This window comes from Muntiacus reevesi, chromosome 2, assembly GCF_963930625.1.
Source record: "Muntiacus reevesi chromosome 2, mMunRee1.1, whole genome shotgun sequence".
In the NCBI taxonomy this organism is placed as follows: Eukaryota; Metazoa; Chordata; class Mammalia; order Artiodactyla; family Cervidae; genus Muntiacus; species Muntiacus reevesi.
Window position 1 is genome coordinate 77,073,658 of NC_089250.1, and position 21,177 is coordinate 77,094,834.

Here is a 21,177-nt window from a genome sequence, read left to right on the forward strand (position 1 = left end):
TAATTACTGATTGCTTTTGCTCATAATTGGGGAAAAGGAAAAAGCAAACATGTCTATAAACTTGAAGGAGAAGCATTAGGTTCTCAGAGCTTTTTCTGCTGCTGCTGCTGCTAAGTCGCTTCAGTCGTGTCTGACTCTGTGTGACTCCATAGATGGCAGCCCACCAGGCTCCCCCATCCCTGGGATTCTCCAAGCAAGAACACTGGAGTGGGTTGCCATTTCCTTCTCCAAAGCAGGAAAGTGAAAAGTCAAAGCGAAGTCACTCAGTCGTGTCCGACTCCTAGCGACCCCATGGACTGCAGCCCACCAGGCTCCTCCACCAATGGGATTTTCCAAGCAAGAGTACTGGAGTGGGGTGCCATTGACTTCTCCATTTCTGGTACTAGTTATTGGCAGATAATTTTTTTCCATGTCTCCCCTGTCATCCACTAGTAGTAGTTCAATACATCAACCCTTGGGATGAGGAAGATGAGGAAAAAACCTCAACCACAGGTTTAATCAAAATACGAAGAATCAGTGATTGCCAGGGGCCTGGAAGGAAAGGTGGGGTGGGAGGCAGTGAGGAGTGACTGCTCATGGGTACGGGAGTTCTTTTTCAGGTGATGAAGACAGAACAGATTGTGGCGAGGGTTACACAACTCTGAGTATTCAAAACAACCCACTGAGTTGTACATATTTAATGGATGAATCATATGAATTCTTCCCAATATAGATGTTAGTAAATACTTTTAAAAATCGCTTTGGGTATCGAAACAGAAGGCTTTACCTGGGTGTAAATACTAAAAATGTGGCTTTGAACTTCATCCATTGAGTCGAGGCCATAGGCTACAGTGCCGAGATGGAGCCGTTTGAAAACCATCTCATTCTGGGTAAGAGTTCCTGAAACACAAAACAAGGAGTAACTGTGCCTACATCCTGGAGCTCTTAGTAACGAAAGCTGTTTTGTTTTGTTTGAGACTTTACTCTCTGTCATACACTGGTTTTGGCACTGCTCCTGTTGGAGTAGACACCTGTGATAGTCTCTCAGCCTGGAATCCCAGAAGTTCGTCTAAAAACAGAACCTTAAGGTTCCAGAGGGAATGACCATCCTTGGTCCCTGGGATGGTCTAGAGAAAATGCCAATCAGGGCGCCTGACTCATTCCATTGCCCAAGAGGGCAGGACACGACATACACGAGGCCAATCAGATTCTATCGTGAAGGAATCAAAACCTTGAGCAGACAGATGCACAGACAACAGATGAGTAGAGTCAAGTCAAGAGACCATCCTGATACCGACACAGCCAGAACTTGCCTGGTTCTTCTCCTTCCTGAAATCTAGTTTTGCTCTGACTTCCCGGATCTTTGCGACAGATCCCCTTCTATCCCATGTTCACTAGATGGTGAAGATGAAGGTTAAACCCAGGTCTCCCCACTTGCTCTCAACCACTACAACCACCTTCTAACTTGACAGGTGCTAAACTGTAAAGCGGCATTTTGAGATGTGGTTTCGAGGTCAGGACTTGAAGCCAGTCTGTCTGAGTTCAAAGCTTACTTCTGCCACTATGTGCTTCTGACAAGTCACATAACCACAAAGTCACTTAATAACTCCAAACTCACAATATCAGGGAAGAATTAAGCGACTATATATGGACACCCAGAACAGTGCTTTTCCACACGATTAGCACTAAGGCAGGCTCTGCTGCTATCATCAGCATTTCCACCAAGGAGTCTATCTTCATCCAAAGATGAAGAGGATAATAGAACGGCAACACTCATCTCTAATACCTCCTGAAAGACACTCCAAGCATCTTCTTTGACTTTGAATTCTGCAAGGGTCCTGGACACTCACCAGTCTTGTCTGTGAGTAGGTAGGAAATCCTCCCCAGCTGCTCCGGAATCGTGCTGGAGCGAACCACGGTCCCAGGGATTTTCGAGTCCCTGCGAATGACCCAGCTGTACACGATCTTGCCCATGTCCAGGTTCACACGCAGGCTGGCAGAAAACCAAAGCACATGGGTTAACAGGACACACACAAACATGATTGTTCTCTCAACACCAACTCTAAAACACACATCATGGGCGCCATAACATTCGGCACAAGTGAGACCCCACCTGTCCCCCCGGGTCGTCCTTTTACTAGGGACCAGCTCCTTCTCAAAACCACAAAAGCATGACCTTCGAATAGACAGAGGCGCGCAGACGCCGCAGCAGCAGCTCGCTCTCAGCGCACCTGATGGGGATGATGTTGGAGAACAAGAGAAGGAAGCGGATGATCTGCAGGTACCAACGCCCGGCAAAGTGCTGGAGGGCGACCATGACCAGCGACACCACCACCAGGGCTCCGAAGAGGATCTTCGTGAGGCAGTTCACCTCCAGGTCGAACAGGCCGATCTGCGGGACGGCACATGGACGGAAGCACGCGATGAGCCGGCGCGGCCACAGCCCGCCCGGGGTCTGAGGGACAGCACGCGGACGGACACGTGATGAGCCGCGCGGCCACAGCCCTCCCGGGTCTGAGGGCGGCACGCGGACGGAATCGCGTGATGAGCCGCGCAGCCACAGGCCGCCCGGGGTCTGAGGGCGGCACACGGTCGGACACGTGATGAGCCGCGCAGCCACAGCCCGCCCATATCTGAGGGCGGCACACGGACGGACACGTGATGAGCCGCGCGGCCCCAGCCCTCCCGGGTCTGAGGGCGGCACGCGGACGGAATCGCGTGATGAGCCGGCGCGGCCACAGCCCTCCCGGGGTCTGAAGGCGGCACGCGGACGGACACGTGATGAGCCGCGCAGCCACAGGCCGCCCGGGGTCTGAGGGCGGCACACGGTCGGACACGTGATGAGCCGGCACAGCCACAGCCCGCCCATATCTGAGGGCGGCACACGGACGGACACGTGATGAGCCGCGCAGCCACAGGCCGCCCGGGGTCTGAGGGCGGCATGCGGACGGACACGTGATGAGCCGGCACAGCCACAGCCCGCCCATATCTGAGGGCGGCACACGGACGGACACGTGATGAGCCGCGCAGCCATAGGCCGCCCGGGGTCTGAGGGCGGCATGCGGACGGACACGTGATGAGCCGCGCAGCCACAGGCCGCCCGGGGTCTGAAGGCGGCACGCGGACGGACACGTGATGAGCCGGTGCAACCCACAGCCCTCCCGGAATCTCAGGGCGGCACGCGGACGGATGGACGCGTGATGAGCCAGCGTGGCCACAGGCCGCCTGGGGGGCGGGGCCTCCCCAGGAACCTGCACCCTGGGTGAGACAGCGGGCTCTGCGGAGCCCCACATCTCTGGGAGAGAATGCTGGGCTCCACGGGCTAACCGACATCCCAGGGACCTCAAGGAATCTCATTTTGATTTTTTTCTCAGCAACTTAAAGATTTAGCTTGGAAACACATAAGCGGGTTACTGCGGCCTTCAGGGGGGGTGTGCAGTGCATGGCCTCAACCATGCCCCCAGCGACCTGTGAAATGACCCAGTTCTACACCATGCACTGGTTCCCTATTGCCTGGAGATTCAGGGCACACACCACCTGTGGCATCTGATTTTTAGGTGCTGCGTTAATGAACATTATTACTTTAATGACTATCTATTTATCTTAAAGCACATTAAAAAATAAATGGAACCAGCCCATGAAACCCATCACTTTGCAGAAACATGGCCCCAGATAAGGCTAAAACCTCAAATAAGGGGCATTTATAGTTGTAATATAGTTGGATATATGTAATAAACTTGAACATATGTAATAAGAGTACAAAATGAAGCAGAGCAAAGGCTAACAAATTTTCGCTAAGGGAACGCACTGGTCATAGCAAACACCCTCTTCCAACAACACAAGAGAAGACTCTACACATGGATATCACCAGATGGTCAATACAGAAATCAGACTGATTATATTCTTTGCAGCCAAAGATGGAGAAGCTCTATACAGTCAGTAAAAACAAAACCGGGAGCTGACTGTGGCTCAGATCATGAACTCCTTATTGCCAAATTCAGACTTAAATTGAAGAAAGTAGGGAAAATCAATAGACCATTCAGGTATGACCTAAATCAAATCCCTTATGATTTACAGTGGAAGTGACAAAGAGATTCAAGGGATTAGATCTGATAGAGTGCCTGAAGAACTATGGACAGAGGTTCGTGACATTATACAGGAGGCAGGGATCAAGACCATCCCCAAGAAAAATAAATATAAAAAGGCAAAATGGTTGTCTGTGAAATAGCTGTGAAAAGAAGGGAAGCGAAAGTCAAAGGAGAAAGGAAAGATGTACCCAGAATTCCAAAGAATAGCCAAGAGAGATAAGAAAGTCTTCCTCAGTGATCAATGCGAAGAAATAGAGGAAAACTAAAGAATGGGAAAGACTAGAGATCTCTTCAAGAAAATTAGAGATACCAAGGGAACATTTCATGCAAAGATGGGCTCAATAAAGGACAAAAATGGTATGGACCTAACAGAAGCATTAGATATTAAGAAGAGGTGGCAAGAATACACAGAAGAACTGTACAAAAAAGATCTTCACAACCCAGATAATCATGATGGTGTGATCACTCACCTAGAGCCAGACATCCTACAATGTGAAGTCAAGTGGGCCTTATGAAGCATCAGTATGAACAAAGCTAGTGGATGTGATGGAATTCCAGTTGAGCTATTTCAAATCCTGAAAGATGATGCTGTGAAAGTGCTGCACTCAACATGCCAGCAAATTTGGAAAACTCAGCAGTGGCCACAGGACTGGGAAAGGTCAGTTTTCATTCTAATCCCAAAGAAAGGCAGGGCCAAAGAATGCTCAAACTACCACAGAATTGCATTCATCTCACACACTAGCAAAGTAATGCTCAAAATTCTCCAAGCCAGGCTTCAACAGTACGTGAACCATGAACTTCCAGATGTTCAAGCTGCATTTAGGAAGGGCAGAGGAACCAGAGATCAAATTGCCAACATTTGTTGGATCACAGAAAAAGTAAGAGAGTTCCAGAAAGACATCTACTTCTGCTTTATTGACCACACCAAAGCCTTTGACTGTGTGGATCACAACACACTGTGAAGAATTCTCAAAGAGACAGAAATACCAGACCACCTGACCTGCCTCCTGAGAAATCTGTATGCAGGTCAAGAAGCAACAGTTAGAACCAGGCATGGAACAGCGGACTGGTTCCAAATTGGGAAAGGAGTAAGTCAAGGCTGTATATTGTCACCCTGATTATTTAATTTATATGCAGAGTACATCATGTGAAATGCCAAGCTGGATTAAGCACAAGCTGGAATCAAGATTGCCGGGAGAAATATCAATAACCTCAGATACGCAGATGACACCACCCTTATGGCCGAAGCAAAGAGGAACTAAAGAGACTCTTGATTAAAGTGAAAGAGGAGAGTGAAAAGGCTGGCTTAAAACTCAACATTCAAAAAATTAAGATTATGACATCTGGTCCCATCACTTGATGACAAATCGATGAGGAAACAGTGGAAACAGTGACAGACTTAATTTTTTTGGACTCCAAAATCACTGCAGATGGTGACTGCAGCCATGAAATTAAAAGACGCTTACTCCTTGGAAGAAAAGTTATGACCAACCTAGATAGCATATTTAAAAGCAGAGATACTACTTTCCTGACAAAGGTCCGTCTAGTCAAGACTATGGTTTTTCTAGGAGTCATGTATGGATGTGAGAGTTAGACTATAAAAAAGCTGACTACCGAAGAATTGATGCTTTTGAACTGTGGTGTTTGAGAAGTCTCTTGAGAGTCCCTTGGACTGCAAGGAAATCAAACCAGTCCATCCTAAAGGAAATCAGTACTGAATTGTAATTAGAAGAACTGTTCCTAAAGATGAACCTCCAATACTTTGACCACCTGATGTGAAGAACTGACTCATTTGAAAAAACCCTGATGCTGGGAAAGACTGAAGGCAGGAGGAGAAGAGGACGACAGAGGATGAAATGACTGGATGGCATCACTGACTTGATGGACATGAGTTTGAGTAAGCTCCAGGAGTTGGTGAAGGACAGGGAGGCCTGGTGTGCTGCAGTCCACGGGGTCGCAAAGAGTCGGACAGGGCTGAGCGACTGAACTGAACTGATAGTTGTGATGATGGTGGTCATGGGGACTGTAATGGTGGGATGAAGTGACTGATACCTGTTCATGGTACTGACAAAGGAAATCATCCTGCAGTATTCTGACTAAGAAACTGGAGGAGGAGTGGGGCTGGGAGCGAGGGCCCTGGTGTATTCGAGCAGTAACAGGGCCGTTTGGTGGACCCCAGAACTGACCCCGCGGGCTGTGCCAGAGCCAGCAGCTTGGTGTGGGTTTGAATCCAGGTCTACGCAGCTTCGCCAGAGCGTGGTGCTTCTCAGGCCGTTTCTCCTCTTGGGAAGAGGCTGCAGCCGTGTGCTGACAGGCTGCTCTAGTACTACATGGGGCAAACAGCAAGGACTGAACTGTGGTTGTTTGGTCAATAAATCATGTCTGACTGTAGTGACCCCGTGGACTGCAGCCCCGCCAGGCTCCTCTGTCCATGGGATTTCCCAGGCAAGAATACTAGAGTAGGTTGCCATGCCCTCCTCCAGGGGATCTTCCCGACCCAGGGAGCGAACCTGAGTCTCCGGCACCGGCAGGTGAATTCTTTACTGCCGAGCCACCTGGGGAGCCCCTCAGGACTCAATACTTCATTTTAAAACTTTTAAAATGTTATGTATTCATACACAGGCATTCCTTGTTTAACTGCAGAGAGTTCTGCAGGTACCGTGCTTCTTTACAAATTGAAGGTGTGTGGCAACCCTGTGTTGCCAGATGATTGTTAATATTTTCTAGCAATAAAGTATTTTTATTGTATGTACATTTCTTGACACAATGCTTTTACTGCACACTTTAACAGACTACAGAATAGTGTAAACATAACTTATATGCACTGGGAAACAAAAATATTCATGTGACTTGCTTTGCAGTGATATGCCCTTGACGTGGTAGTCTGGAACCCAACCACAGTATCTTCAAACATAAATTTAAATATGTGTTTATGTATGGTGTGTGCATAAATACATACATGGGTTTCCCAGGTGGTGATGGGGTAAAGAATCTGCCTGGCAGTACAGGAGACTAAGAGACGCAAGTTCAATCCCTGGACTGGGAAGATCCCCTGGAGGAGGGCATGGCAACCCACTCCAGCATTCTCGCCTGGAGAATCCCACGGACGGAGGAGCCTGGCGGGCTACAGTCCATGGGGTGGCGAGGAGTCAGACACGACTGAAGTGGCTTAGCACAGCATACACGCACACATGCAGTAAGTTTATACAAGTGAAGTCACACTTTTAAGGGTTCCTGTTCCTCAGTCTTGCTCCTCATCCCACCAACACCAATCATCAAACCACATCAGTCAGAAAGTTCTGGCAAGAAAACACATCGTATGGCCGTGTACACACCTTACTTCGAGGATTCGAGGTGTTCATGACACTCCGGAGTTCTCTCCCCGTGTAAAGTACAACACCCACGACGGTACCTACAACAAAGAAAACACAAGCCAGAGAAGTGTGAGTCCCGGCAGGCAGGCTTTCGGAGGGTCTGCCGCACTCCAGCCTCCGCAGCGCGAGAAAGTCCCCGAGTTACATCAGGGCCAACCAACGTCCGCGCCCACAGACGGAAGGAAAGATCCCAGCCGCTTGTCGCCATTCACATTTAAATTCAGTGAAAAAAAAAAAAAACACAGCTCCCATTTTCATTAGCCTCAACAGCCACAGAAGGCCAATGGCGGTCACCAGGCCAGTGAAGACACAGGGCGTCCCCGCTACTGCTGAACGCGCCACTGCTCAGGGCTTCCCCGCCATCCAGCGGAGGAGAATCCGCCTGGCAGTGCAAGGGACAGCAGCTCGACCCCAGGCCTGGGAAGACCCACATGCCGCAGGGCACCTAAGCCCGCACCCCACCTCCTGAGCCCGCGCTCGAGAGCCTGCGGGCCTTAACCGCTGAGCCGGGTCCACAGAGCCCACGTGGGCAACAAGAAGCACACTCTGCAACCAGAGCGAGCCCCGGTGCAGCCACGAAGGTCCAGTGCGTGAAAAATAAATATACATTAAGATTAAAAAAAGCATCACCGGGCACTGCTGGCCTGCGGGCCTGGCCGCCTCGGAGAACAGGAGAGGTGGAGGGGAGGGGGCCTGTCCTTCATGCCCCTGGCCTGAGGCTTCCAGAGGTGCCTGCAGCTTCACAAACTACCCTGGAAACCTATGAACACGCCCCTCTTATCAGAGCACGTTCCTCCCACGGGCTGTGATTCTGCTCAGAGTCGGGGTGCGACCAGAACCTTTGGCAGACGTCTGTCTGGATGGCAGCTCTTTCCTGAGAACTCCCTTACCCCTTCCTTCCATACCTCCATCATCATTTGTTTTTAAAAAAGACATCACTTGTTATAAACAATTTCTAAAAGAAACCCCCAAAGCCCATTAATATCAGAAAAGATGTTTACCCTACTCAAAAACCAAAAAAACTGGGAAATTCTTATTCCCATCCTCGTAATAAAAATTCAGAAGCGTGAGAACAGCAGCGTGAGCCAAGAGGTGGGGACGTGGACTGGCACACACGCTGTTGGCTGGGGCGTCTGCTGGAACAGCCTATCTGGGGCGGGAAACTGGCACTATCTATCAGAAACACACCTCTGTCTCCCCTTTTCAGGATGTGCCAGGGAAATGCTCCACACAGCGGGGCAGGTGCAGAGTCAAGGGCAGCAGCACCCCAGTCAGCACGGGGCTGGTGGGCACCCCGATGGACCCAGGAGAGAAACAGACGGGAGAGGCTGGGGAGGGGCCGGTGAGCGCCGGCGACCAGGGACGCGGGCTCGGAGTGGAGGACATCTAAGCTGGAACCCGAAACACAAGAAGGGGCAGCCCCGCCAAGCACTCAGGGAAGACCCCAAGATACAAACAGCTGGTCTCCGGGATGAAGAAGTCCCTAAGCTCCTCTCCTCTGGCCCCTCAGCTCTTGGCAAGGCACCAGCAGGGGACGCACCCAAACCTCCAAGAGACTCAAAGAGTCGCTAAAGGAGCGCAACCCCCGATGGAGTGCCGGGCCGAGTGTCTCGGCAGACACCCCAGGGGAGACACCGAGGGCCCCCTGAGTCGATGCACAGTCTTCTGCACAGCGCGGTTCCCTTCCAGGGAGGCGCTCGGCAGGCGGAGGGCTGGGGAGAGAGCCTGCCTGCTCCCAGGCCGATGGCAGGCCCCAGCGAGTGCAGGCCGAGCCCCACAGAGCCCCGCAGACGGTCCGACGGGGGGAGCTGAGCTTGGGCCACGCAGGGCTGGCCGTGCGCCCACGACTCTCACCTCAGGGCAGACATGGGTTGGTCTCAACCCCCAGCGCCCAGGGTTCTAGCGAGTCCTAATAACGGGCCCCCGAGGGCAGCGTCCCCATCTAGTACTGGCCAATCCCGGTGCCTTCAAAGGCTGCTGGAGATGCCCTCTCCCCCACACCCCGCTGTGCCCAGGACCGAAACTGTCTCCGGGAGAAGCAGACCCCAGCCTCAGCCACCCCGCCAGAGCACGCCAGCGCCAGTCCACAGAGCCGCGCTCGTCTGCTCTGCCCACGGCTCGAAAGCTTTGTTTAACTTCCGGCTGTGCGGGGTCTTCACTGCCGCGGGTGGGCTTTCTCTGCTGCAGTGAGTGAGTAGGGGGCGGTGTGGCTACTCTCGAGTTGCGGTGCGCGGGCTTAGTTGTCCCACGGGACACGGAACCTTCTCAGACCAGGAACTGAACCCATAGTCCCTGCATTGGCAGGTGGATTCTTAACCGCTGGACCACCACGGAAGTCCCTAAAGGTTCTGAAGTAGTTGTCAACTTTTAAATACAGGAGCTTTCACATTAACTATATATATGTATATACGTAAGTAGAGATTTCTGGCTTCTTCTGGAAAGCTGGAAGATCTGAGGCCACTGGGTCTGCAGTCCTCACCGCATCTCCAGCGGGTGCTGAGCTCAGCCACCCCGTTTGGCCAGGCTCCTGCTTTCTGCTCATCATGGTCCCCACTCAGCTCTTAAGACCCCCTGCCCTGCGCCCCTCCGCTCCCCCAGACCGCAACCCCACTTCCGAGGCTACACTCCCGGCGGCTCCCCTCACACGGCCCCGCCCTCAGCCGCCTGCCCACCGTGGTGTCCGCTCCATCCTGCCCACCAGGGTTTCCACCCAGTCAGGTACTTCCCCCAGCCCCTGAGACCCTCCACTGCAGTGCACTGCCAGGGACCTCTGACCACGCCAGAGATGAGAGAGAGGGTGAGCCCCAGAAAGAGAGGATTTGACACATTTATAGCAACCAGACGCTGCTCTGACATGAGTCTGTGATTCCGGGACGAGCCCCGAGGAACAGGGTACTGACCAGTGGGCGTTATTAGCCCCGCGTGGTGTGACCCGCATGCTGGTCACAGTTCAGCCCCGGCAGGGCCACCGACTGACCCGCTGCACACTGGGGGTGTCCCTTTCCACGGAGCCTGAGGAGAACCGGGACCCGCGACACCCAGGCTCCGCTTCTGCCGAGCCCACCAGCCTCTCCCGTCTCATCACCCCAGCGACCCCTCAGCCTAGCAGCCCAGTTACCATGGCAACTGTATCCTCTGCGGACTGATGCCAGCAAGTGCAGCTGGACCCTTAGCACTGCCTGGCAAGCTTTTTTATTCTCTAAATTTCCAACTGATAATGGTGCAGTGACCAAGACACGGGAATTAGATTCTGAAGGGAACACAGAAGTGAAATCTCACATAATTAAGATTACTCTTGAGGGCTGCTTCTGGAGTTGAGCACTGGAAGGAGGAAATGGCTTGCATTTAACTCCGTGTTCACATTAGAACCAGAGTGTGGTCAGACATCTACCTGGGGAGAAGCAGAGGCCCACTAAAGAAGCGGTCACCGCCCAGCTCCTCAGACCCACTGCAAAGCAGATGTCCACTGCAGGGCCTGGCAGGCACTGCTTCTGGACTGGGGGTCACGGCTCGCTCTCGTCCCACCTCACCAAACACAAGGAATTCACACAAGTGGGGGGAAAACGCGTGTTTTAACGTCACAGCGCATTTCTGAGGAACTGTGTGAAATCTTTCTTCCATCTTCAAGGTCTCAGTGTACCTTCCCTTCTCCTCTTCCCAGGAGATGACCTCTCCAAGGCTGTGTGACCTTAGCCAAGTCGCTTCTACCTCTCTGAGACTCAGTTCTTTACTCCATTAAGTGTCCTCATTTAATGTTGTGCGATCGAAACAAGAGAATGGAAGATAAAACAGTTTGTACACAAACAGAGCCTGACAAATAAGCCTTCTTACTGCTAATCTCTGACATTAAGGCTGAGAAGCTGAGCCCATCTCTGCCCACAGGCACTGAGTCTGTGGATGCCAGCCTGGGCAGAGGCCGTGTGGGTCCCGCTCCTCGTCAGAGAGCATCCTGACCACATCTGCCGTACTGAAGAGCCACAGAGCGGCAGCAAGCAGAGGGAAACGGGCTGGGAGCGGGAGCGGGGCGGGGAGCGGAGTCTCCCACAGTAACGACAAATAGTTGCCAGTAGTGGAATTACATGTTAATAACAGTATATACTATTACATATTGGGTTGGCCAAAAAGTTTGTTTGGGTTCTTCATAAGATGCTATAGAAAAACCCAAACAAACTTTTTGGCCAACCCAGTAACATATATAATATAGTGATAACAGGGGAACAGAGTTCTGCTTCTGGGGCAAAACGCCTGGGCTCAAGTCGTGCTGTGTGACCTTGGGCAAGTTACTCAGCCTCGCCGACCCTTAGTTTCCCCGTCTGCAGCATGGGGACGAAGCCAGCACCTGCCCGGAGGGCACGGCCGGGAGGGTTAAGTGAACCCCGTGACGCACAGCAGGTGCCCACAGACCGGCGGTCCCACCGCCTTCACTCCAGCCGCCCCGGGCGTGCTCAGCCCCTGCAGCCCTTCCGCTCAGCTGCACCCCAGTGTCCCAGTCCCTTCTTCCCGCTCCTCAGCAGGTCGTCCCGCAAACTGTTCTGGGGTCCAGGTGACCAGACAATTTCTGCATCACCGAGGAGTCTCCAACACCAGGGCGCCATCAGGACCAGCTGAGGAGCCCTCACAGATGCAAGAGCCCGGACATCCAGGCTGACCCACTTTCTGGTTCAGATTAGGATGTCAATCTCACGTGGCAATTAGGGGCTATTCCCAGAGCGGACGCTGTGGCCGAGTCCACAGGCCAGGGCGGACTCCTCTCCAGACGCCTCCAAGCACTGGGGGCCAGTTAAGATGGCCATTGCACTCCCCGGGGGTGCAGGAGCCAGTGGAAAACGCCATTTGACCGACAGCTCATTTTCCCCACTGACAGATGATTATTCTCATTATACCGAAGGATTTGCTTTCCTCTTCAAATTGCTAACACATTCCTCCGTGAGGGAACGTACCTGAGGCGGTGACTGTGCCGGCCCAGAGCGCGTTCTCTATGCTCAGGCTCTCGCTGATCGGGGGGTCGCTGTCCTCCTGCAAAAGAGCAGATGGACACAGGCTGACCCACCCAGGTCTGCACAAAGTCCACTGCTGTCTCCAGCCTGCTCTTTGCAAAAGAGGAAGAGAGGATGACCCCCGCATTTGGAAGCCAACAGCCCCGCCGGGAGAGAAGGATCATAAACCCTTATCCTTGGTGCTTCCGCCCCACGGAAATACTTGAAAACAGTGGTTCGTGATTTAAGAAATGCAGGCTTCCAGCTTGGAGAAACATTTCACAAGGTGGGAATGATAATGAAGAGAGAAATCCATCAGAAACAGCCCTTTGTTGGCCTGTCTGAGGGCTTCTAGAACAAGAGTAGGAACAATTCATTATGGGTTCCACAAACCTATCATCCCAGATGCCTAAAATAATTCAAATCCAAATTTAATTTCTACTCTGAAAGGTTGGGATATGGTTTAAAAGTTATAACCATGGTGGACAGGACTTGGAGGACACTCATTGGAAAAGACCCTGATGCTGGGAAAGATTGAAGGCCGGAGGAGGATGGGACGATAGAGGATGAGATGGTTGGATAGCATCACCGATTCGATGGACATGAGTTTGAGCAAATTCCGGGAGACGGTGACAGACAGGGAAGTCTGGCGTGCTACAGCCTATGGCATCCCAAAGAGTCAGAAATGACTGAGTGATGAACAATAGCAACAAATGCGCTCACGTGAAAAAGACAGAGTAACATTAATTACAAGAACACTTGGCTCTAAGTAGTCAGGTGACAAAAGCTGTTGGGAGGCTGGAAGAAATTTCCAGTTGTGTCGCTTTTACTGAGAAGCAGTTTTGAAGGTGGAGTCTTCTGATGGGGAAGTCACCTCCACGTCACACAGAGCTGCCCCCCGACAAAGCCCTGCCGGCACTGGGAAGCGGGCCCGCACCCCGGTCATGCGCCCCCCAGACAGGACCCTGCACCCCTCGAGGCTTACTCACTCGGGTGAAGGTCCCGACGAAGTTGTGAATGTCGATGTTCGGCTCTTCCGCGTACACATACGAGCGAATCTGAAGAAGGTCCTGTCCCCGGGGGTGACGTTTTGGAGGTAAAACAAAGTCAGTACATGATTAAAAGGGATCTGGGGAAGCATCCGCATCCTTTCCAAACAGGTCCTCAAAGCCACGGGGCAGGTGGAAGAAAGAGGGAAACCTTCCAGCAAGTTAGTCTGGGAGTCTCTACCTGCAAGACCCCCAAACACCCGGAAGCCCCAAACGGGAGCGTCTGTGTTTACCCGGCTTTTCCAGAACTGATCGATGGCGCACATCCCTCCCCCTCCACGACACTCTCGTGTACAAGAGTCATTCAAACCCACCGAAACCCTCGCTCAACAACAAAGGGCCACAGGGCGCTGACTGTGTGCAAAGCCTCGGAAAGGGCAGAGAGGCGAACAAATGTGCAAGAATGCCTCACACCCGTTAGGGTGGCTGCGATCTAAGTATAGGAAAGAGGACCGACCTCCCTGGTGGTCCAGCGGCTAAGAAGCTGCCTGCCAATGCAGGGGTCCCGGTTCAACCCCGGGAACACCCCAGGTGCTGCCCTTGGGGCGACTGAGTGAACACGCCACAACTGCCGGGCCGTCCTCTCGAGCCCGGGCTCCCCAAGAACAGACGCCACCCCGATGGAAGCTGCGGCCCGCCGAGAGCGGCCCCACTCGCCGCGACTGCAGAGAGCCTGCAGAGCAACCACGGCCCGGCCCGGCCAGATGCAAATAAACACATGAGGTTTCCACAGCAAACGGAGCCCCAGGGGCTGGCGCACACGGGGCAGGGGCGGGCCTGACTGCTCCTGGAGGGGAAGGGCAAGGGCCGGGGTCGGAAGGCAGAGCTGCCGGCGGGCGCGGGGACGGGACGGGAGGGAAGTCCGTCAGAGACAGTCCTCTCGCTGGCCTGTCTGAGGGCTTCCAGAACAGGGCAGGGCCTCCGCAGAGAGGTAAGAGCTGCAGGACCGAGTCCCAGTGACCGCGACGCCTTCGGAGAGCCTGAGCAGAGGAGCGCGTGCCCTGCGTTGCCTTTTAATTTCTCACCAGGTGCTCCGCCAAGGTTTCTTAAGGGCTGGAGCTGCCCGCCAGAGACCATCAACCCCGTCAGCCAGATTGGGGTTCACAAGGCCGCACAGCCTGGAACTAGTGAGTGCCCGAAATGCCGGAGGCCCCGGGGCCCCTGCAGCCCCATCTCACAGCGGGCGGCCTCCGTGTGGCCCGCGCGAGGTGGGGGTCAGAGCCCCGCGGGGACACAGCCATGGGGGTGGGGGCTTCTGCAGGGAAAGCTACTCACGGCGGCGGTGGGCAGCCTCTGCGTGCAGGCCACGGGAAGCCGCAGCTTCCAGTCTGTCTCCCCGTCCAGCTGATCCGTCCGTAGGAAGCAGGACCCTGTGGAGGGAACAGGGGGCGCCCTCTGTGCACCTGCGGGTCAGGACCCCCCTGGGCCGCGGGGGCGCCAACAGCTCCTGCTTTGGTCCATGTCAGGACAGCCGGCCAACGGCCAAGAGGGAAGAAGTGATACCCGACTTCCCACTTTCGCCAGCAGCTCTGGGTTTAAATCCCCGCTCGTCCATTCACAGTGGGAGCCGGGGCTGGACTCCTGACCATGCTAAGCCTCAGCATGTTGTGTCTGTAAACTGGGGAGAAACGCAGACCTCTCAAGCTGGCTGTAGAGGATTCAGTGGGGGTGATCGTACCCCCAGACAGCAGCTGGCACAGGCTCACCAGCATTCACGTCTATGAGGTGCAGGCGTTACAAGCACCTTCCCAGGAACCGAAGCGCCTGGGTTCAAGGCTCCACGGCTCACTAGCTGCACAACTTGAGGCAGCCACTTCCCTCTGAGCCTCAGTCTCCTCGCGTGCACAAATGAGGCTATCAGAGCGCCGACTCACACTATGAGGGCTAGAGAGCTGCTTCATGCAAACGGCTCAGACCTGGGAAGGACCACGGAACCGTCGGCCGTGACTATCCACCTGCACGCGTGACGGATGCCAGCTGCAGCCTGATGTGTGCACGTCTGAGCAGTCAGTCAGCTCCATGTTTCATCAGAGGATCCACCGAATATCCTGACACTGCAGTTAACTTATGAGAACTTTCAGAAAGACCCCTTCCAGTCCATCTTCTGGTTTTGTTTTTGGGGAAAAGAGAGAACACTCTGGGATCCTAATCCATTTTCACTGACAAGGACACAAGGACCAATCTGAGGACAAAGCTGTCGTGTTTAAAAGACTGTTTTAATGGAGCACATTCTACCCTCTTTGGATGATTTAATGTATCATTAGTATACCTTGCATAGTATACTTGATGCAAAGAGCCAACTCACTGGAAAATACCCTGAGGCTGGAAAAGACCGAGGTGGAGGAGAAGGGGGCAACAACCGACGTGAGACGGTTGGATGGACATGAGTTTGAGCAAACCCCGGGGGACAGTGAAGGACAGAGAAGCCTGGCATGCCGCAGTCCATGGAGCCACAGAGTCAGACGTGACTGTGTGACTGAACAAAAACAGCAAATTAAATATGAAACCTCAGCCTCACTTTTACGCAATTCATTACAGAACGAGGCTGCAGCAAGCTCAAAAGAATATAAACGTGGATTTTTCTGAGATTCAAAGGTCTCTGCTTCTGCCTACTAGGCAAGAGAAAAATGGCCTTGTGCCCTAAGAACAGCTTAAATAACAAAAATGAAAAGGAGATTTGAATCAACTGATGAGGTGGGCAGGCAGCAGAGGGTAGAGCCACCCTGGGGAATACAGCCGGGCCTCCAACCCTGCTGGGGATGCAGGACCTGTGCTGGCTGAGGGTCTGGCATCATTTCATATGAGGGACATGAGGATCCGTGGATTTGGTACCCACAGGGGGTTCCTGGAACCAACCCTCCTGGGTCGTGGAGAGACACTGGTAACTGTGACAAGTAGGGTCTTATAGGAGACTGGAGAGGTTCATTCAGGCAAATGGGCTGTAACAATAAATAAACGGATGGGCAGGCGCGCCCGTGGCCCCACCACTCAGGAGCCGAGGTTGGGGGGAAGGCCACCCCGCTCTCTCCTGCCCGGCTTCTCTACTGCCTCACCTCGGGACACACCTCCCAGCATCTTCTCAGAAGAGAGTTTGTTGCTGTTGGTTTCTGTGTGTTCGACACACTTCCCCATCCTGCCAACTCCTGAGGTTAGCTGAATGCAGCCCAGCCACCACGTGTGATCCCCCAGCAGTGACTCGGCACAGATCCCGCTTTCTCTGTCGTGATCAGAACCTGCTGACCTGCATGCACCAAGCCCCCTCGTTCCCCCCCCCCCATTTTTTTTAAAGACTGCTCTATGAAATTTGTGGTGTGCCTCCATGGCTCCAAAATGATCATCAACTTCTTACATTTTCAAATGATTATTTTGCCAAATCACCACTGAAAGGTTAATGGCTATTTTCAAAATTGATCCCAGATGCTTACCGTTTTTTTCTGATGTCCTCAGGAAGATCATGTCGGCAGGGACCCGCTGGTTCTGTGTTATGAACAGAGAGACTGTTACCATGAGTGCCCCTGGGTGGGGGATTTGCACCCCCCTACCCCGGGCCCCCTCGGTGGGGAGTGAGGCGGGGGCAACCAAAACCCACAGCCTCTTTTAAGTGTCTGCCTTTGTCGGAGACAGACCTGGGGATTTATCCTGTTTCTGAATCTGAAAAATCTTGCACTGCTGCTGTTACACTGCTAATCCCCTATTGAAATCTTATCTCGGAAAGAAAGCTTCCCGTTTTCTGGCGAATCCAACCATTACCTCCTGCAACTGCAGCCCGTGGACCCGGGGGCCCGAAGCCTGCTCCCCGAGTTGGCTCTCATCCAGGCTGTCTGCTGAAACTAAAGACAGACATACACTGGGCTCATGCTTTCTGCTTCTACCAGTTTTCCAACTTGACGTTTGGCTTTGAGTGGGATTTAAATAAGCAAGTCAAGTAGGAAGAAGCGAAAAAAAAGCCACGCTCAAAAAAAAGAGAGACAGCCAACAGCAGCCCTTGTGTAATTGTGAACAGGAAAGTGTGTCAGAGCAGAACGAGGTCTGCGAGGGTCTTCGCAGCTGCCACTCAGGAGAGCTTTGCTTTGCCTCAAATCAACTGTGAGTTCTTAGATTTAATCCTTTTAAAAGAGCAGAGTTCACTTCCTTCAGAAACGAGTTGAGATGCAATCCTTTTCTAGGCAGGTGTGACTCCAAGACTCTCCAGGGCCACCCCTGAATCCAACAGCTCCTGGTGTACGCAGTACCAGGAGGTGAGCTTTGGTTGGAATAACAAACAGAACAGTGCTACTTTAAAAAATGCATTTGTGGCCTTCTCACTGTTCTCATGTTTCACGTAATGCCTACTCCCCATAAAAAGACAGGACAGCACAATGTTTAAGTCAAAATCACGCAACCTAAAATTCTCCAACAGGCAAATGACAGATATTTTTATATGCTGATACAGCCAGCGGGCCTCCAGGAAAAAACTTCATGATGAGTTAAAAACAAAAAGAAGACTCCCAAACAAGGAATACATAAAACAGGAAATCAGAGCGTATACTCTTCGTGTTTGTAAGTGGGATTTCTCGCTAAGCCGCACAGAAACCTTGAAACAATATTTTGTGTCTGTGTCTCATGTTTCTCCCAGGCAAAGGTGCGGGGTAGAACCCGGAAGCTTGTGGCCACTGATACAGGAATCGCACGGCGGGATTTGTGAAGTGGGTGCGCATGCGCGGGGCGTGTGACGTGGTTCTGACCACGCCCCGCGCATGCGCACCCACGCAGCAGCCGTCACGAGCTGCGAGACTCCGCTCTCACCTTCTCGACGATGATGAGGTCTCCCACCTGGATGCCGGAGCTCTTCACCTTCACCGTCCCTGCAAAGAAACAGGCCCACGATACCTCATGTCTGAGTTAATTTCAAGTCCTCGTGTCTCTACAGAGCATCAGCCAGCCTGCACACCCTGAAGGATGTGCCTCCCAAACCCAACGGCTGCGGCGTCTCCCGCCTCTCTCAGAAAAGGCTCGTCTGCTGCAGAGACCAATTCAAAACCTGATCCCCACATCTGAGAGCCCTGGAAGGATTCAAGGCCTCAAGTCAGATCTTCTGTCTTAATGGCGCCTTAGAGGCTATTCTAAATCAGCCTCTCTCTCTCTCTCTCACACACACACACACACACACACAGAGAGAAATGGGGAAGAAAATTCAAAGTCAGATTCATGGTCAGAAGATCAACACTGAATTCTCAGCACCACCAAAAAGAAAGAAGCTAACCCAAAGTGACTTTTTAAAATTTGCAATTTCTATACAGTATGGTTCATATGGGCTTCCCAGGTGGCTCAGACAGTAAAGAATCTGCCCGAAATGCAGGAGACCCTGCTTCCATCCCTGGGTCAGGAAGATCCCCTGGAGAAGGGAATGACCCACTCCAGTATTCTTGGCTGGAGAATCCCATGGACAGAGGAGCCTGGTGGGCTACAGTCCACGGGGTCGCGAAGAGTCAGACATGACTTAGTGACTAAACAACAACTGGTTTATATGATTACAATCAGACCACACAACTCTGGCCGGATGCTTATCTGGATAAATAACAACAGCCTATATTAAACACGGATTCCATGCTAAGCGCTGTATTTACATTGACATCCCTGATGGCTTCACTTCCTCCTCTCAGTGGCCATCAGAAAAGATACCATCTCTAGCTTTCAGACAAGGGAAGTGGGCTCAGAGAGGCCCCATCTGCCCCCAGCCTCACAGAACAGACCAGCAGCAACAGGCACAGCCCCACCTGACTTCAGAGGAAGGAAGAAAAAACAGGAAATTCAAGTCAACTCAAAAAACATTTACTGAAGTGCCATGGTCTAGGAATTCAAAGACAGTCCCCTCATCCTAAAAAAGCCACAGTCTCATGCAGGAGTCAAGAAAGGTGTCCTGGGAAGAGCAGGACAGTAGATAGTTTAGGTTCTGCAGCCAATAAACAAACTCAAGTCTCCCAACAACTGTTCTCCTCAAAGGCCAACAGTCTTTTGTGCGTTTATGGTGTAAAGTGTAAAGACCCATTCCTGGCTCCCAGGCCAAGGTGGTGGGCTGAATTTGGTCTACCAGCTGTAGTCTACAAACCCATGAGCTGTGAGAAAGACAGCAGGATAGATGCTGTGAGTGCAAAATAGTGTGTGAAAGGACAGGAGTTAGGTGAGTGCAGAAAGGAAGCAGGAAGGAAGCAGACCTCCCCCTCTGAAGGAGGACAGAGAACAGTGGCTGGCACCCGGAAGGCACGTGATGCCTCACCCCACATTTTAAGCCCCTTCAGCTGAATGCTCGCTGGAGGCCAGAGGTTCCAAGGGTGGGCTCCGTGGGACTAGCACCAGGGGAGTAGGAAGAGACACATAGTAAGTGAATGGGGTGGGGCATGGGGAGGTGTCAACAAACACTGTACAGAAGCTCTGAGGTCAGACGTGACCAGGTGAATCTGGCTACCAGCATCGGGAAAAAGGCATGAGATGGGAAAAGAGACGCATGAGCAGTACACGTAAGTGTGTGGCCACAAGCTGGAACTCCTTTAGCAAGACTAGAAGCGTCACATGGAGGAGAGACGAAGGTCTGCGGGCAGCCAGGTGGCCAGCACCCTGTGAACACCCCTTCGGAGGACTCGGGTCTTTACTCTCGTGATGGACGGGATTCCCACACGAGGGAGCAACACCACCAAATCTTCGTGCTCCTCGCACCTCCTATTAGGCCCGTTCAATAAGTCCAGGGGTCCTGAATCTGCTGTCCCCCACTGTGGGCTCCTTCATCCAACAAACACCCCACATTCACCCACCAGTAACTTGTGCACACAGCTCAGATTATTTGATCTTATTTTCACATCATTTAATGCCACAGGTCTTTCCAGTAATTCATCACTGCTGAGATGCTTCAAAGCATTCCGAAGACTTCAACTGAAACAGTTCTTTCTAAGAGGTTCCACAGGGTTTGATCTTTAACTAATGTTTGTCCTTAATTAAATTTTGTCATGGTAACAGTGAGAAGACCTGGTGCTAAAAGGGCAGCTCTCAAACACGAATGATGTCTAGAAAGTACGATGCAGAGGGCCCTCAAGATGGTTAGACGGTCCCAGCTAGACCCTCCCTCCCCCGAAAAGGGAGACTCCCATAGAGCCTTGCCTTCATAAAGCAGAACTCAAGCTGATGGCCTGAGCCGAGGCATCCTTGGAACCCACTCGCCTTAAGCATCTGTGACACCACTATCTTTGCAGAGAGTCAGCTCATTAGAAACGCATGAATGAACAGGGGGTGCGAAGCACAGAATTCTCTTCCTGCCTGAACAATGCTTCTGGCCCCAGCAGGGGGGCAACAGGGAAACGGCACACAGACACACTGCTCTTTCTGAGCAGCTTATCAAGGATCTTCCTGGAGGGAAGATCGTAAATTCAGCATGTCCCCCTACCCCCACCCCCTGGTGCCCGTAAGCTTTTCCTTCGCCTGAGTTCACCCCAACTTTCCCAAACATAAATTTACACATTGTCTTTGGTGTTCTCACTGGAATTTATGCTGGTGGCCTGACCCAAACCATCCCTGAGCCTGTGTTCTGATCTTCAAGGCCTACTCACATGTTTTCTCCGAACGGCCAACCCTAAGAACACTGTTATAAGTCTTATTAAATAATAACTGCATCTGGATGTGCGTGGGCATGTGAGCAAGACAGAGGACAAAATCAGGGGCATTATCCTAAAAAGGTTAATCT

The 21,177-nt window shown here is 52.4% G+C and overlaps 1 protein-coding gene across 3 annotated transcripts in view; it reads right to left on the reverse strand.

Annotated features, from left to right (window-relative positions):
• The window catches only part of ATP9A (ATPase phospholipid transporting 9A (putative)), a 131,723-nt gene that overhangs the window by 56,188 nt on the left and 54,358 nt on the right, over window positions 1-21,177 (reverse strand). For all 3 annotated transcript variants that reach the window (XM_065922195.1, XM_065922194.1, XM_065922196.1), the window contains exons 5-13: window positions 18,252-18,310; window positions 16,892-16,943; window positions 14,742-14,836; window positions 13,407-13,487; window positions 12,382-12,457; window positions 7,403-7,479; window positions 2,211-2,371; window positions 1,830-1,972; window positions 767-879 (exon numbers count right to left, since the gene is read on the reverse strand). In XM_065922195.1, coding sequence (XP_065778267.1) covers window positions 767-879; window positions 1,830-1,972; window positions 2,211-2,371; window positions 7,403-7,479; window positions 12,382-12,457; window positions 13,407-13,487; window positions 14,742-14,836; window positions 16,892-16,943; window positions 18,252-18,310 — 857 coding nt within the window. The remainder of the gene's footprint in view (window positions 1-766; window positions 880-1,829; window positions 1,973-2,210; window positions 2,372-7,402; window positions 7,480-12,381; window positions 12,458-13,406; window positions 13,488-14,741; window positions 14,837-16,891; window positions 16,944-18,251; window positions 18,311-21,177) is intronic.